At 47.0% G+C, this 14,233-nt stretch overlaps 2 protein-coding genes across 8 annotated transcripts in view; one reads left to right on the top strand and one right to left on the bottom strand.

Moving 5' to 3' along the window:
• LOC120365634 (protein mono-ADP-ribosyltransferase PARP4-like) overlaps nt 1-14,233 on the top strand; it is an 86,850-nt gene that overhangs the window by 49,397 nt on the left and 23,220 nt on the right. For all 7 annotated transcript variants that reach the window (XM_074390541.1, XM_074390540.1, XM_074390542.1 and 4 more), the window contains 7 exons: nt 3,316-3,453; nt 4,566-4,761; nt 6,713-6,780; nt 7,701-7,888; nt 10,903-11,002; nt 13,208-13,378; nt 13,609-13,689. In XM_074390541.1, coding sequence (XP_074246642.1) covers nt 3,316-3,453; nt 4,566-4,761; nt 6,713-6,780; nt 7,701-7,888; nt 10,903-11,002; nt 13,208-13,378; nt 13,609-13,689 — 942 coding nt within the window. The remainder of the gene's footprint in view (nt 1-3,315; nt 3,454-4,565; nt 4,762-6,712; nt 6,781-7,700; nt 7,889-10,902; nt 11,003-13,207; nt 13,379-13,608; nt 13,690-14,233) is intronic.
• LOC120365729 (large ribosomal subunit protein eL36-like) lies at nt 10,200-10,517 on the bottom strand. Its single transcript, XM_039473395.2, has one exon. The coding sequence runs from the start codon at nt 10,515-10,517 to the stop codon at nt 10,200-10,202; it is 318 nt and encodes a 105-aa protein (XP_039329329.1).

The raw sequence follows: 14,233 nt of genomic DNA on the forward strand, positions 1-14,233 counted from the left end.
CTGGGATGACAGGCTTGAGCCACCGCGCCCGGCCTTAATGCTTTTTCTTGATTCATCTGTTTCCGAAATTATCTTTTGACTTCCTGTTATGGAAGGTGGATGTATAGCTCTTACCCCCTTCACTCATCCCACTCCCTAGTTTTCCTCTCCCCTTCAGGTCCTGAGTAGCTAGGGCTACAGGCCTGTGCCACCACACCTGGCTAACTTTTAAAAAAAAATTGCAGAGACAGGGTCTCACTACGCTGCTCAGGCTTTTTTCAAACTCCTGGGCTCAAGCGATCCTCTTTACCTTGGCTTCCCAAAGGGCTAGAATTATAGGCGTGAGCCACCACACCCAGTCTATTTTCCTTTTTAAAATTTTCCAGGAATTTCCAACCTTCTCTTTATCTCTGGTATTCTGAAATTTCATCATAATATCGTATTCATTCATTATATGGAACTGGTGGTCTTTAGTTCTGAGAAATTTTCTTGTATTAAAAAAATTGTTCCTCTCTCTTGTACCTTTCTGCAGTGCCTTTCTCTCTCTCTCTCTTTCTCTCTCTCTCTCTCTTTTTTCTTTTTTTTTTTTTTTTGAGACAGAATCTCACTCTTAGTATCACCCAGGCTGGAGTCCAATGATGCTATCTCAGCCCACTGCAACCTCTGACTCCCGGGTTCAAGTGATTCCAGCGCCTCAGCCTCCTGAGTAGCTGGGACTACAGGTGCCTGCCTCCACACCTGGTTAATTTTCATCTTTTTAGTAGGGACAGGGTTTCCCCATGTTGCCCGGGCCAGTCTCAAACTCCTGACCTAGGTGATTGCCCACCTCAGCCTCCTAGAGTACTGAGATCACAGGTGTGAGCCACCACACCCAGCCAATAATTATGAAATTTCAGAATACCAGAGATAAAGATAAGGTCTGAAATTCCTGCAGAATTTTAAAAAGGAAAATAGGCTGAGTGTGGTGGCTCACACCTGTAATTCTAGCACTTTGGGAAGCTGAGGCAAAGAGGGTCACTTGAGCCCAGGAGTTCAAGAAAAGTCTGGGCAACATAGTGAGACCCCTGTCTCTACAAAATTAAAAAAAAAAAAAATTAGCCAAATGTGGTGGCTCAGGCCTGTAGCCCTGGCGACTGCCTCTGCGGTGCCTCTCAGTCAGGTGTCCCTGGAGCAAACCCCTTGTTTTCTTCTGCTTTTTTCCTATTGCCCATTTTTGTTGTCTTTTTGTGCCACTTTTGGGGCATTTTTTTTTCCATCTTCAATTCCAGCCGTGACACTGAAATTTTAATTTTAGTTCTCTTATGTTTCATTTGTCAGAGCTGTTTTCTGTGCTATGAGTATTGCTTCTTTCATAGCATCTCTGTGTCTTTCGTGGGTACGCTGCCCTCTCTCGTCTCTCTAAAAACATTCATAAGACGTTTTTTCTTCTGTTCCTCATGTTGTGCCTCGTCTCTTTGAGTTCCTTTTTTTTTCCCCTTCTGGCTTTTTGTTGTTTTTTGGCCTCCACGTTTTCTCCAGTGTCTGGGTGACTCTCTCTCTGGATCCATCACTAAGACTGAAACACATGAAAGGCGACGGGAAGCTCCAGGATGTTTAGGGAGTGTGGCCGGGTCAGGTGACTGAGGGGCCCGCGTTTCGGGGTGCTGACCTCGCGACCCTGAAGGAAGCAGACTGCGCTCCGGTGCCCCGCGTGCCTCGCCTTCCCTGGCCTGATTCTATTTGGCTGAATTTCTCCAGATAATGAACCTCCATATTCCCTTAGTGAGAGAATAGGGTAGCTGCTTGGTCACTTGGGTTGGGGAGGGGCCAGGGCCTGACAGCTCCGTACACGTCTGTTCACTAGGACCTGGTGGCCTTACTTCCCAGGATGCGGCAGGGCTGACCAGCCCGCGGGTCGCCCTCAGAGCCTCCGCCGCTCTGGCCGAGCTCCTTCCCATCCACTTTCCATTCCCCTCCCATTTGTTGGCTTCGCGTGTCTGGTGCTGTCCTTGGTCCTGTTCTCAGGGTCTCTGTGGGTCCACACCCTTTTTACTGGTTGCCTTCCTTTCATTGCAGGGAGGCTTGGGCGTTTTGCTGGGGAGTGGAGATAAGTATATATTTCTGATCTGCTCTCTTCAAAGAGTCCTCTACATCAGTTAGCTTTTGCCGTATTAGCAAACAGTCCCAAAACTTGGTGGTTTAAAACAACAAGCGTTTATTATTCTCACAGTTCTGTGGATCGGCTGGGCGGTTCTGGGCTGGGCTGGGCCAGGGCGACCTAGGGCAGCCTCACCCACCGCTGGCTGCCGGCCTTGTTTCAGCAGGGAAGGGGCTGGGTCTCCCCTCCAGAGCTTGGCTCGGGTGGACTCTTATAATGGGGGAGGAGTCCTCAAGAGCAACAAGAGAGCGCCAGCCCCGTTGCGTGGGCACTTTTCACGCCCTATGGCCAACTCCAGATTCAAGGGTGGAAATAGAGCTGCTGCCTCGAGGCAGGAGAAACTTCAAAAGTCACATTGCAAAGGGGCACGCAGGCGTGGAGAGACTTTGTGGTCATGTTACAGTCTAGCACATTGCCTTCGCCTTTGTGGTTTTAAAGCTTATCATTTAGATTTTCAACAGCTTTTTTATATTCATGAAAACATATACAACTAAGGTATAATTCTAAGATTTCTGTAGAGTTTTCTATTTTATTCTTCTAGGTTTTAATTATCTGATGTGCTGTCTGCTATACCCAGATAAGTCTAACTGAATGGACAGATCTATAATCTTTGGATCCAGGGTTTGAGACTGTTTCACACTTAACCTAAATTTGACTGTGTGAATCAAACTTAGGATCACAGAAGGGTGTCTAATATGCTCATGGTCTTCTAAAACCTACATTTCATTGTTTAGTGTTTTTTCTTGAGGGGGGGGGTTTTGGAGACAGAGTCCTGCTCTTGTTACCCAGGCGGGAGTGCAGTGGCACGCTCTCAGCTCAAGGCAACCTCCTTCTCCTGGGTTCAAGTGATTCTCCTGCCTCAGCCTCCTGAGTAGCTGGGATTACAGGCGCCCACCATGATGCCTGGCTATTTTTTTGTATTTTTAGTAGTGATGGGGTTTCACCATGTTGGCCAGGCTGGCCTCAAACTCCTGACCTCAGGTGATCCACCCACCTTGGCCAGCCAAAGTGCTGGGATGATAGACGTGAGCCACCGCACCCGGCCTACATTTCATTAGTTTGGAATTTATCACTACTTTGTTGATTCTTCATAGAGTTATGTAAGCTTTGCAAGGGTTTGCTCCATGACGGGTAAGTGCAGACTGCTAATACGGTGTTTCTCCGTTCCTCACCTTGTCGTCGTGGTGTTTGTTTTACAGCGCACAGACTGCAAAGCTGTCATTAGCACCATGGAAGGCAGCTCCTTAGACAGCGGTGGATTTTCCCTCCACATCGGTCTGTCTGACGCCTATCTCCCAAGAATGTGGGTTGAAAAACATCCAGAAAAAGAAAGCGAGGTATATGCCTTCTTACGTAGAAATAGGAGACACTATTGGAAAAACATTTCAGAATAAGTTGGTGAAACTTGGAAATTATGAATTGTCCTGAAAAACTAGCATTACAAAATGAGCTCTCGCACCCCCAGATTCTGCAACTAAAAGTACTTATGATATCAAGCGTGCCAAACTTCTGACATTTCAACCAAAACCCTTATGTGGATGACTTGCCTGTACAGATTGGCATTTTTACCGTAAGCTCCCCAACAAAGAACATGTACCGTCAGACATTACATTGGATATTCTGTGTGCTCTTTATACTTCTAAAATACTGATTCTGGAAAAACGTGAACAATTCTTTATGGTTGATGATAAGACCATTTTGTGTGACTGTGACAAAGAGTATCTTCTTCAGTTAAAATAAAAATGAAGCTTACAGCTGGGTGGAGTGGCTCACACTTGTAATCCCAGCACTTTGGGAGGCCAAGGCAGATGGACTGCTTGAGCCCAGGAGTTTGAAACCAGCCTGGGAAACATAGTGAGAGCTCGTCTCTACAAAAAATTTAGAAAAAAAATTAGCCAGGTGTGGTCACATGTTCCTGTGCTCCCAGCTTCTTAGGAGGCTGAAACAGGACGATCAGTTGAGCCCAGGAGGTTGAGATCAACAGTGAGCTGTGATCGCGCCACTTCACACCAGCCTGGACAACAAAGAGAGACCCTTTCTCAAAAAAAGGAAACTTATATGATAGTAGTTATTTTAAGTATTGGTTAATTAATGGAACAAAAGGTACGTGTGTATATTTTAGTAATCACAGTGGCATGTATATTCCTCTTAGAATAGTGTGTGAGAGATACATATATATTTGTTTTCTAATGTTGATGATATATGATGTTTTAGATATTAATTCTTGACCTCGCAGGAGTTTATGTCTTCTGCATTGGAAACTCCCAGCTCTAACATTCTGCTTTTGACTGGAACTCCTAGTAGGCCATCTTGTTGTAAATTAAATCTTATTCTTTTTGTTTTTAGAGCATTAGTTTACCTCACTAGAAAGTTTTGGAGTTTTCTAAGTAGACCTTTTCCAGTTGAAGTGACGAGATGCTCCAGGCCAGCTCCTTCTTTCTCCTTTCAGGCTTGCATGCTTGTCTTTCAACCTGATCTCAATGTCGACCTCCCTGACCTGGCCAATGAGAGCGAAGTGATTATTTGTCTGGACTGCTCCAGTTCTATGGAGGGTGTGACGTTCTTGCAAGCCAAGCAGATCGCCTTGCATGCACTGTCTTTGGTGGGTGAGAAGCAAAAAGTAAACATCATCCAGTTCGGCACAGGTAAGTGCACTTTGGCCCTGGACCTGCAGGTGCTTCCCCACGTGTGAATCACGCTCTGTAGAAATGAAGACTGTGGGTACCTGGCCCCGCCTGTGCAGTGTGGGGCAGTCCAGTATAAAGCTGAGCCACAGGAGCTCTGGAGCTGGACCCTGAGGTCCAGATCCCAGCTGTATCACTCCCAGGCTGTGTGTCCCCTTGGGTGTGCTGCTTGAACTTCTGGTGCCTCCATTTCCTCCTCTGTCATCTGAGGATAATTGTCCCTAACTCACAGTACTGCTGTGAGGAGGACTGAGCTAATGTATGTAAAGGACTTTTAAACTGTGCGTGTTTCACAGTAAGGTGAGATAGAAATGCTACCGTTGGCTGGGCGCGGTGGCTCAAGCCTCTGATCCCAGCACTTCGGGAGGCCGAGGCGGGTGGATCACGAGGTTGAGAGATCGAGACCATCCTGGTCAACATGGTGACACCCCGTCTCTACTAAAAATACCAATAAAAATTAGCTGGGCATGGTGGCACGTGCCTGTAATCCCAGCTACTCAGGAGGCTGAGGCAGGAGAATTGCCTGAACCCAGGAGGCGGAGGTTGCGGCCAGCCGAGATCGCGCCATTGCACTCCAGCCTGGGTAACAAGTGCGAAACTCCGTCTCAAAAGAAATAATAATAATAAAAATAAATGCTACTGTTGTCAATCGCAGCTGAACCAAATGCAAAACCCTTGGTCTGTTGAGGAGGAGGTCCCAAGTCTAAAGACAAAACATTTGCCATCAGCACAGTCATAGGAAATCTATAAGGAATGGTCTCAGGAAGCATCTGGCCAGCACTACTGGAAGGGAGGTAGTGCCACCCTCCACGTGGGGTCCAGGGACCTCTCAGCCACCAGAGGCAGCACCTCAGAAAAGAGGGGTACACAGAGTGGAGTGAGGGGACAGTCCTGTCCTGCTGATTCTCATCCTCTGTGCCATCCAGCCGAAGGCGCAGCCCCTTTTCCCAGAGCTAAGCTCTGCTGCTGCTGGGGCGGAGGTTGGATAAGCATGGGGACTGCACAGGGCTTGAGCAGAGACTCTGGCCTTCCAGGGGCGGAGCTGCCCAGGCCCTCACAGTGCCCTGCACCTTTCTTGGCACAAGCAATCTGCGTGTACACATGGAATTCGACTCAACATTCTGCGTAGCAAAGCACCACAGTGTGGATGCGCAACAATTTATTATTTAGAAGAATAGTGTGGTGAGATTTTTTTTTTTTTTGGAGACAGAGTCTCGCTTTGTTGCCCAGGCTGGAGTGCGGTAGCATGATATCAACTCACTGCGATCTCTGCCTCCCCAGTAGCTGGGATTACAGGTGCCCACCACCACGCCTGGCTAATTTTTATATTTCTAGCAGAGATGGGGTTTCACCATGTTGACCAGGCCGGTCTCAACTCCCGACCTCAGGCGATCCTCGTACATCAGCCTCTCAAAGTGCCGGGATTACAGGCGTGAGCCACCATGCCCAGGCTGGGGTGAAATTTTTGTATGTTAAAATTATCAGGCCGGGTGTGGTGGCTCACGCCTGTAATCCCAGCACTTTGGGAGGCCGAGGTGGACGGATCATCTGAGGTCAGGATTTCAAGACCAGCTTGACCAATATGGAGAAAGCCCGTCTCTACTAAAAATACAAAATTAGCCAGGCACGGTGGCGCGTGCCTGTAATTCCAGCTACTCGGGAGACTGAGGCAGGAGAATCGCTTGAACCCAGTAGGTGGAGGCTGCGGTGCGCCAAGATGTGCCATTGCGCTCCAGCCTGGGCAACAATGTCTCAAAAAAAAAAATTATCAAACAATTTTCTAAAAAGGAAGTTACACACATAAATATATAACATCCTTTATGACAGCTGTGGTGGTATGAAGTCACATTATTGTTAGTGTCAAGCAAGTAAATGTGTGGAGGCAGCACCTCATGCTGATCTTATTACACAGGTTCCAAGGAGTTATTTTCGTATCCTCAGCATATCACAAGCAAGACTGCGGCAACCGAGTTCATCATGGTGAGTGCAAGAGGCTTCCTGTATCTCTTGAGTCTTTTCCTACCATGCTTTGGGGGGATCTCCAGGGCTTAGGCCCCTCAAGCCACTATCAGATCACCTTTATTGATTCGTTTTTGTATGTTGGTGGGCTCTTATTTCATTAATTAAAATGATATACACTCATTAAGGAAGAATTGGAAATTAAAAAGAATAGAAAGAAAAAAATCTCCCATGTCCCACCACCCTAATACAACTAGCATTAACAGCTTCGAGAAGTTCTCTTCTGTCCCTTGTATTTTTTCTTCTTAAAATGCAGCCAGCGTCATCTAAAAGGCTGGAGGCTAAGAAAGAAGGAAATGCCAGGTACAGTGGCTCACGCCTCTAATCCCAGCACTTTGGGAGGCCAAGGTGGGTAGATCACCTGAGGTCAGGAGTTCAAGACCAGCCTGGCCAACATGGTGAAACCCCATATCTACTAAAAATACAAAAAATTAGCTCGTCGTGGTGGTGGACACCTGGAATCCTAGCTACTAGGGAGGCCGAGGCAGGAGAATCGCTTGAACCCAGCAGGTGGACGTTGCAGTGGGCCAAGATTGCTCCACTGCACTCCAGCCTGGGCAACAGAGCAAGACTCCATCTCGAATTTTAAAAAGAAAGAAAGAAAGAAAGAACAATAATAATAAAATGGAGCAAGCCGAGACTGACCAGATGAGACTGACCAAGCATGAGGTGATAATATTACAGTTCTATTACAGTCACTGTGTGACATGAAACAAACTAAAAGGACGTAAGTTTAGTTGTTTCACAAATGTATAATTAGGGAAATAAGATATTTTCCATGTCACTGTATCTCTACACTGTCCTTAGATGTGTCACTGGTGACTGCAAATGGTGACCGTATCCAACAAGGAGAACATAATCTTTCACTTCATTTCCTCCAGTCTGCCACACCTACCATGGGGAATACAGACTTCTGGAAAACTCTCCGATATCTTAGCTTACTGTACCCTGCTCGAGGGTCCCGGAGCATCCTCCTAGTGTCTGATGGGCACCTCCAGGACGAGAGGCTGACGCTGCAGCTTGTGAAGAGGAGCCGCCCCCACACCAGGTTGTTTGCCTGCGGTATCGGGTGAGTCTCAGAGAGCCACTCACGCAGCCCAGACGCGGGTGGGAAAGGCAGCCTGTGAGGAGGCCTGCTCGTTGGCCTGCATGGGACTTTTGCAAGCTTGGAAGTTGAAACTAGAAGACAGAAGCCTTACAGCACAGAGGGATGGGGCCCCGGGCTCCCGGCCAGTCTGCCTGAGTCTCAGAACCTGGGTTGGCCACTCATCAGCTGTGACCTTGAGCAAGTTCTTAACCTCTCATAAAATCAAGACTATAATGACAGTACCTACGTCTTGGGGTTGCTCAGGATTAAATGAGCTCACGTATAGAAAGCACGCAGAACAGAACTGACCCAATTAGCACCAAAGCAATGTTAGATGTTATTATTTAGCATAAGAATCCGAATCTCCAGCTTGTCCTGAGCAGCCTGGGCATACCTCCTCACGGGCTGTGCTGGACTCGAGCTGGGGCACGTGGCCTCCAGGCAGACCCCACCCGGCTGCTTTGCTGCTTGGCATCTCACTTCTGGTCATTATGAGCATTTGCATTTGCAAACCCTGTGGTGTGCATAGAAGCTTTCCATGGGAAGCTAACACCCATAGATTGTTGAAACCGCCCCCTCCCCATTAAAACTTAGCTCTTTGGGATTGCACTAAGGTATGTGGCATATGTGTAAGGAAAACAGAGGGGCCACTTGGTGTCTGCATGGGCACAGAACTTGCCCATCCTGCCTGCCTCTGTGGACTCCTGCATGTGGCCACCAGCTGAGCCAATGGTCACCAGGTATCTCTCTTCTGAGGCAGTGTATGGAGCAGATCCTTAGCTTCTTCATGGGACAGAATGGGGGCCCCTATGCTGTCCTTGCCCCGAACCTTGACCTGGACTCACCCTGAGCTCCAGGAGCCAGCACCCCGAATGCCCCTCTGTGGCCCCGATGCCCCTCCATGGCCCACAGTGCCCCCTGTGGCCCCCTCCACCCCTAGCTGCCCTACCCAAGCTTGCCCTGCCTGCCTCAAGGGCTATCTTCTGTCCTCCACGGTCACAGCTCATGGCTCTGTTCCCTGTAATCTAAGGCCTAGCCCAGCATCACAGGCCAACAGGAAATATATCAGCCTGAGCAGCTCCACTAGGAGTTGTTCCTGATGGAACTTCACCTGTTGAGCTCAAAGCTGCACTCAGGGCAGCCCGTGCACCGTCTCCTGGTCTCAGCAGCCCCTCCTTGCCCCCTGCTCCCAGGTCAGGGCTCAGACACCACAGAGCAGAAGCGCTGGCACCTAATTCATACCTTCCTCAATGAGGGTCTATCCCGAGACGAACATCAGGCCCCGACTCTGGGGCCGGGAGGTGGGATTTTCCCATGTGCCGGGGAGGCAATCAAGGGAGTGTGATCAGGTCAGGGGCAGTGACTCACACCTGTGGTCCCGGCACTCTGGGAGCCCAAAGCAGGAAGATTGCTTCAGCCCAGGAGGTCAAGGCTGCAGTGAGCCATGGTTGGGCCATTGCACTCCAGCCTGAGTGACTGAGCAAGACCCATCTTTAAAAAAAATTTTTTTTTAATTAGAAAAATTGTAAGGCACCCAATGGGGAGTCTGGGTGTGTAGTGGAGGAGCCTGCTCCCAGAGGAGACTGTGCTGGTTAGCGCTGCCCATGCCTGGAGGGGCTGGGATCCGTTCTGCTTTTCCATTGAGTTTTGGGGATCTTTCTAAGTGCTTCTGCGTCGCATCTTCCACGCATGTCTTTGCCATTACAAACTCTAGTAAAGTGAGCTTCCCAAGCGTAGAGACCATCCAACCTCCTCCCTGGCATGAGTGCTCGTCCTCTGAGAGCCACACAGGGGAGCACAGGAAGATTCCAGCCTGCCTCGCTAACAGACAGAAGCTGTAACTACCAGTAACCCATGTTAAGGATCTTCTAGTTAGTGTCATGATCATTACCAATTAATATGGAGGATAAAGACAAGTCCAGTCTTTATCAATGGGTTGAAAAACGTCTTGGAAATTACTTTCGTAAGTTCTTTTTCTGAAAAGTAATTGATCTTTTCTTTAGCATTTCAGGAGGCACACCTCTAAGCAAGGAGTCGATAGTCGTAGGATTATTGTAGAGAGAAAAGTAACAGGGCACTTGTCATTTAAATGTCAGAGATGCTCTTTGCTATAGTGAGAATTGCTCCTTTATGCCTTTTGCTGTGTTGATGTGTCTCAGATTTTAAGAGGTAATCTTTATTCACTCTTTGCCAGCATTAGGCCTTTGGGGTCAGATTCAGGTAATGTTGTTATGTATTCTGAGGGGGTGGGTACAGCTGTTTTTTATTTCAGGGAGACAGCAGGGGAGGGAGCTCAGTCTTTCTCGGCAGCAGCTTTCCTCATGGCGGCCAGGACATGGCTCAGCTCCTCCCGCTTCCTCTTGGCCCAGATGTGTGTCCCCACCCTTTTCTTGATGAACTCGAGGGCCCGTTTGTCCTTGGAGACCTTCAGCAACTCCATGGCACGCCACTCATACAGGGCAAAGCCACACACCTCCCGCACCGTGTCCCACACGAACTTGGTGTGTTTGGTCAGATACCTGCAGCGGTGGCTGTGCCTGGGCTTGCTCACCTTCTTGGTTACCTTGTGGCCCATGTTGAGGCCCACAGCCATAGGACACCGAAGAGCCATGGCTGCTACTCTCCAATGGCGACCGTGTCGGAAGCATGTTGCTATTTATTGAAATTAAGTTGATATCTTTCTCAGCATTCTGATACCTTGTAGGGTTGTTTTTAGAGTCATCTATTCCCTCCTTCAGTAAATTGAAAGTCAAGAATTTCAACCTTTTTCTATTTGAAGGATAACTCAGTGCTCTGATATATGAGAGCTCAAATTAGCCAAACTTTCAGATGTTTTCTCCGGTTACCATCTTCTCTGTTTAACCTCAGCTACACGAGAGTACATTCTTCCATGTAACGTCTCTCCTATTGAGTTGTGAGCTTTCTCAACGCTGTTAACGTGTACTTCAAGAATATTTCTCCAATGTCTTGAAAATTAAAACGTGAAATGTGATCAGTTCTACAGCAAATCGTCACATCTTAAGGATTTTGTCCCAGTATGGTGCCGGAGTATTTGAATATTTTAATGCAAAATCCAAGCATAGTTGGAGAAAACAGGTATGTTTTTTTAAACCTCTGGTTTTGTATTTACGTGTGGAAATCTCACATCCTTCCAAGGCTAAGCAATAGGAACATCTGTGTTTCCTCGAATGAGATGGAAGCCACGAAGAGGCACGGGCTGCCGCCGGTGTGAGCCCTGCCTCAGAACTGCACCAGCAGGAACACGGGAGTTCTGAATCAGGCCATTCTCCCAGCTCACAGTTTGATTTCTGCCTGAAAAATCATGGACTGAATTTTTTAAAGTGAATTATTAAATATGTTTTGCTGAAATTAATTTTCTTGACTATGATAAAATTTAGCATTTTAACCATTTTTAAGTGTACAACTTAGTGCTATTAGCTGCATTTACAATGCTGTGCAACCATCACCATCTTCACTGTTTCATCATCCCGAACAGAAAATATGTACCCATTAAACCGTAACTCCGCATTCCCTCCTGTGCCCAGCCGCAGCTAACCACGACTCTCCTTTCCATCTCTATGACTTTGCCGATTCTGAGTATCTCATATAAGCGAGGTCATCAGACATTGTCCTCTTACATCTGGCTTATTTCACTGAGCATGTTTTTAACATCCATGTATGTTGCAGCATGTGTCAGAATTTCCCTTCTTTTTAAAGCTGAGTAATACTCCATTGTATGGAGAGACCGCATTTTGCATATCCATTCATCTGTTTGTAGACATTTAGGTTGTTTCTAGCCTTTGGCTTTTGTGAAGAATGCTGCTATGAGCATTAGTATACGAGGGTCTGTTTGCGTCTGCTTTCAAATCTGGATATACGCGCAGCACGGGATTGCTGGATTCTGTGGTCGTTCTATGTCTAGTTTTTTGGGGGATCGCCATGCAGTCTTCCATAGCAGCTGTATCATTTTACATCCTCACCACCAGTGCACCAGGACTGCAGTTTTTCCACATCCTCATCAACACTCAACATCCCTTTTTTTTTTCCCACATTGACCGAAATCAATCAGCTTTTCTTTGGTTTTGTTTCGTTTTGTTTTTGAGACACCGTGTCGAGCGGTCATCTAGGTGGGAGTGCGGTAGTGCAATCATAGCTCACCACGACCTCAACTTCCTGAGCTCAAGTGATCCTCCCACCTCAGCCTCCAGAGTAGCTGGGACTACAGACCTATGCCACCACTTTTTTTTCTTCTTGTTTTTCGTTTGTTGGTTGGTTGTTGTTTTTTTTTTAAGACAGGGTATCACTTTGTCACCCACGCATACTTGGCTCACTGCAGCCCTGGCATCCTGGTCTCAAGCCATCCTCCTGCCTCAGCCCCCCAAGTAGGTAGGACTACAGGCCCACACCACCACACCGGGCTAATTTTTTGTATTTTTTGTAGAGACAGGGTTTCGCCATGTTACCCAGACTGGTTTTGAATCCCAAGCTCAAGCAATCCACCTACCTTGAACTCCCAAAGTGCTGGGATTACAGGCATAAGCCATTCTGCCCAGCCACCACCTACCTGTCTTTTAATAACAGCCATCCCACTGCGTGTGAAATGGGATCATTGTGGTTCTGATTTGCACTTCCCTAATGACTCGTGACATCAAGCATCTTTTCACGCACACTTTTCATGGCTTTTGTGTATCTTTTTGGAGAAATGTCTATTCAAGTACTGGAATCTACTCCTGCCAAAGTTTCATATTAGTAATTAGCAAATGGAATAATTGCAGGATGCTTTGTAAATGGGAAGGATGTGATCATACTATTATTTAAAATTCTACCTGGGCGTGGTGGCTCACATCTGTAACCCTAGCACTCTGGGAGGCTGAGGCAGGTGGATCACCTAAGGTCAGGGGTTCAAGACCAGCCTGGGCAACACGGTGAAACCCCATCTCTACTAAAAATGCAAAAATTAGCCAGATGTGGTGGCACGTGCCTGTAGTCTCGGCTACTTGGGAGGCTGAGGCAAGAAAATCAGTTGAACCTGGGAGGCGGGAATAGGAGTGAGCCGAGACCGCACCCCTGCACTCCAGCCTAGGCAACAGCGCCAGACTTCGTCTCAAAGTAAAATAAATAAATAAATAAATAAATTCTGTTTAAATTCTTTTTGGAAAAGTACCTTGTAGCAGGAAGGAGAAAAAATACCAAAGAGTTATAAAACTCCCAAAGGATAGAATGTATGCTTTATTTTAAATGTGAAGTAACTATTTTCTGGATGGACCATTGAAAGAGAAGTAACTCCTCTTTTCTAAATAGATAGAAGACCAAATGACCAGGCTGTGCTCTCCTGGTTGCCACTCTGTCTTAGTCAAATGGCAGCGACTCGATCCAGATGCTCCCGAGGCCCTGCAGGCCCCAGCCCAGGTGCCGTCCTTGTTTCGCAATGATCGACTCCTTGTCTATGGATTCATTCCACACTGCACACAGGTAAGAAGGTGCAGCGTTGGTCATTCTACGGGCAGACCAATATATTTTGCTGATTTCTTTTTTTTTCTTTTCTTCCCTCACCTTCTCACCAGCACGTTTTCTTCTGGGAACATAACTGGTAGTTAGCCAGGGCTTTGTGGGGAGAGAAAATCACCAAAAGAATTTCTGTTAAACCAAGAAACTGCAGAGTGGAAAGCCTAGTGAAGAATTTATTTTTTTTCCCGTTTCAGGCAACCCTGTGTGCATTCATTCAAGAGAAAGAATTTAGTACAATGGTGTCAACTACTGAGCTTCAGAAGACAACTGGAACTGTAAGCTTCCAAACCTAAACTAACTGACCCATTGTTTGAAAGTTACTGTTTTACATTTCCATATATAATGCTCTATTTCAAGCTTGTCCAGCACGTGGCCCAGGGCAGCTTTGAATGCAGCCCAACACAAATTCGTAAACTTTCTTAAAACATTATAAGATGTGTCTGCAACTTTTTTTTTTTTAGCTCATCGGCTATCGTGTTAGCGTATGTTTTGTCACCTGAGACAATTCTTCTTTCATTGTGGCCCAGGGAAGCCAGAAGATTGGACGCCCCTGCTGTCTGTACCTCATTGTTGTCCTGTGCTGAAATTTCATTACACGACACAGAGTTGGCATATCTGTATAAATGAGTAGACTTTCCTTCAGTTTCTAACTCAGCACTTTTCCATCTGGGGTGGTTGGAGCTAGGCAGGTCTATATGGGCATCAGTAGGTGGGATAACTGCAATTAAATATGGTATTTATGCATGGAGATGTTTCTAGAGAGGTTCTCAAAGATGTTCATACCTCAACAAAAGTTAAATGCCACTGGTCTATCGACAC

This window comes from Saimiri boliviensis, chromosome 20 (genome assembly GCF_048565385.1).
Source record: "Saimiri boliviensis isolate mSaiBol1 chromosome 20, mSaiBol1.pri, whole genome shotgun sequence".
NCBI classification, from domain to species: domain Eukaryota; kingdom Metazoa; phylum Chordata; class Mammalia; order Primates; family Cebidae; genus Saimiri; species Saimiri boliviensis.

Excerpts from the sequence above, each read along its gene's own strand:
- LOC120365729 (XM_039473395.2), bottom strand. The coding sequence starts at position 10,517 with ATGGCTCTTCGGTGTCCTATGGCTGTGGGCCTCAACATGGGCCACAAG.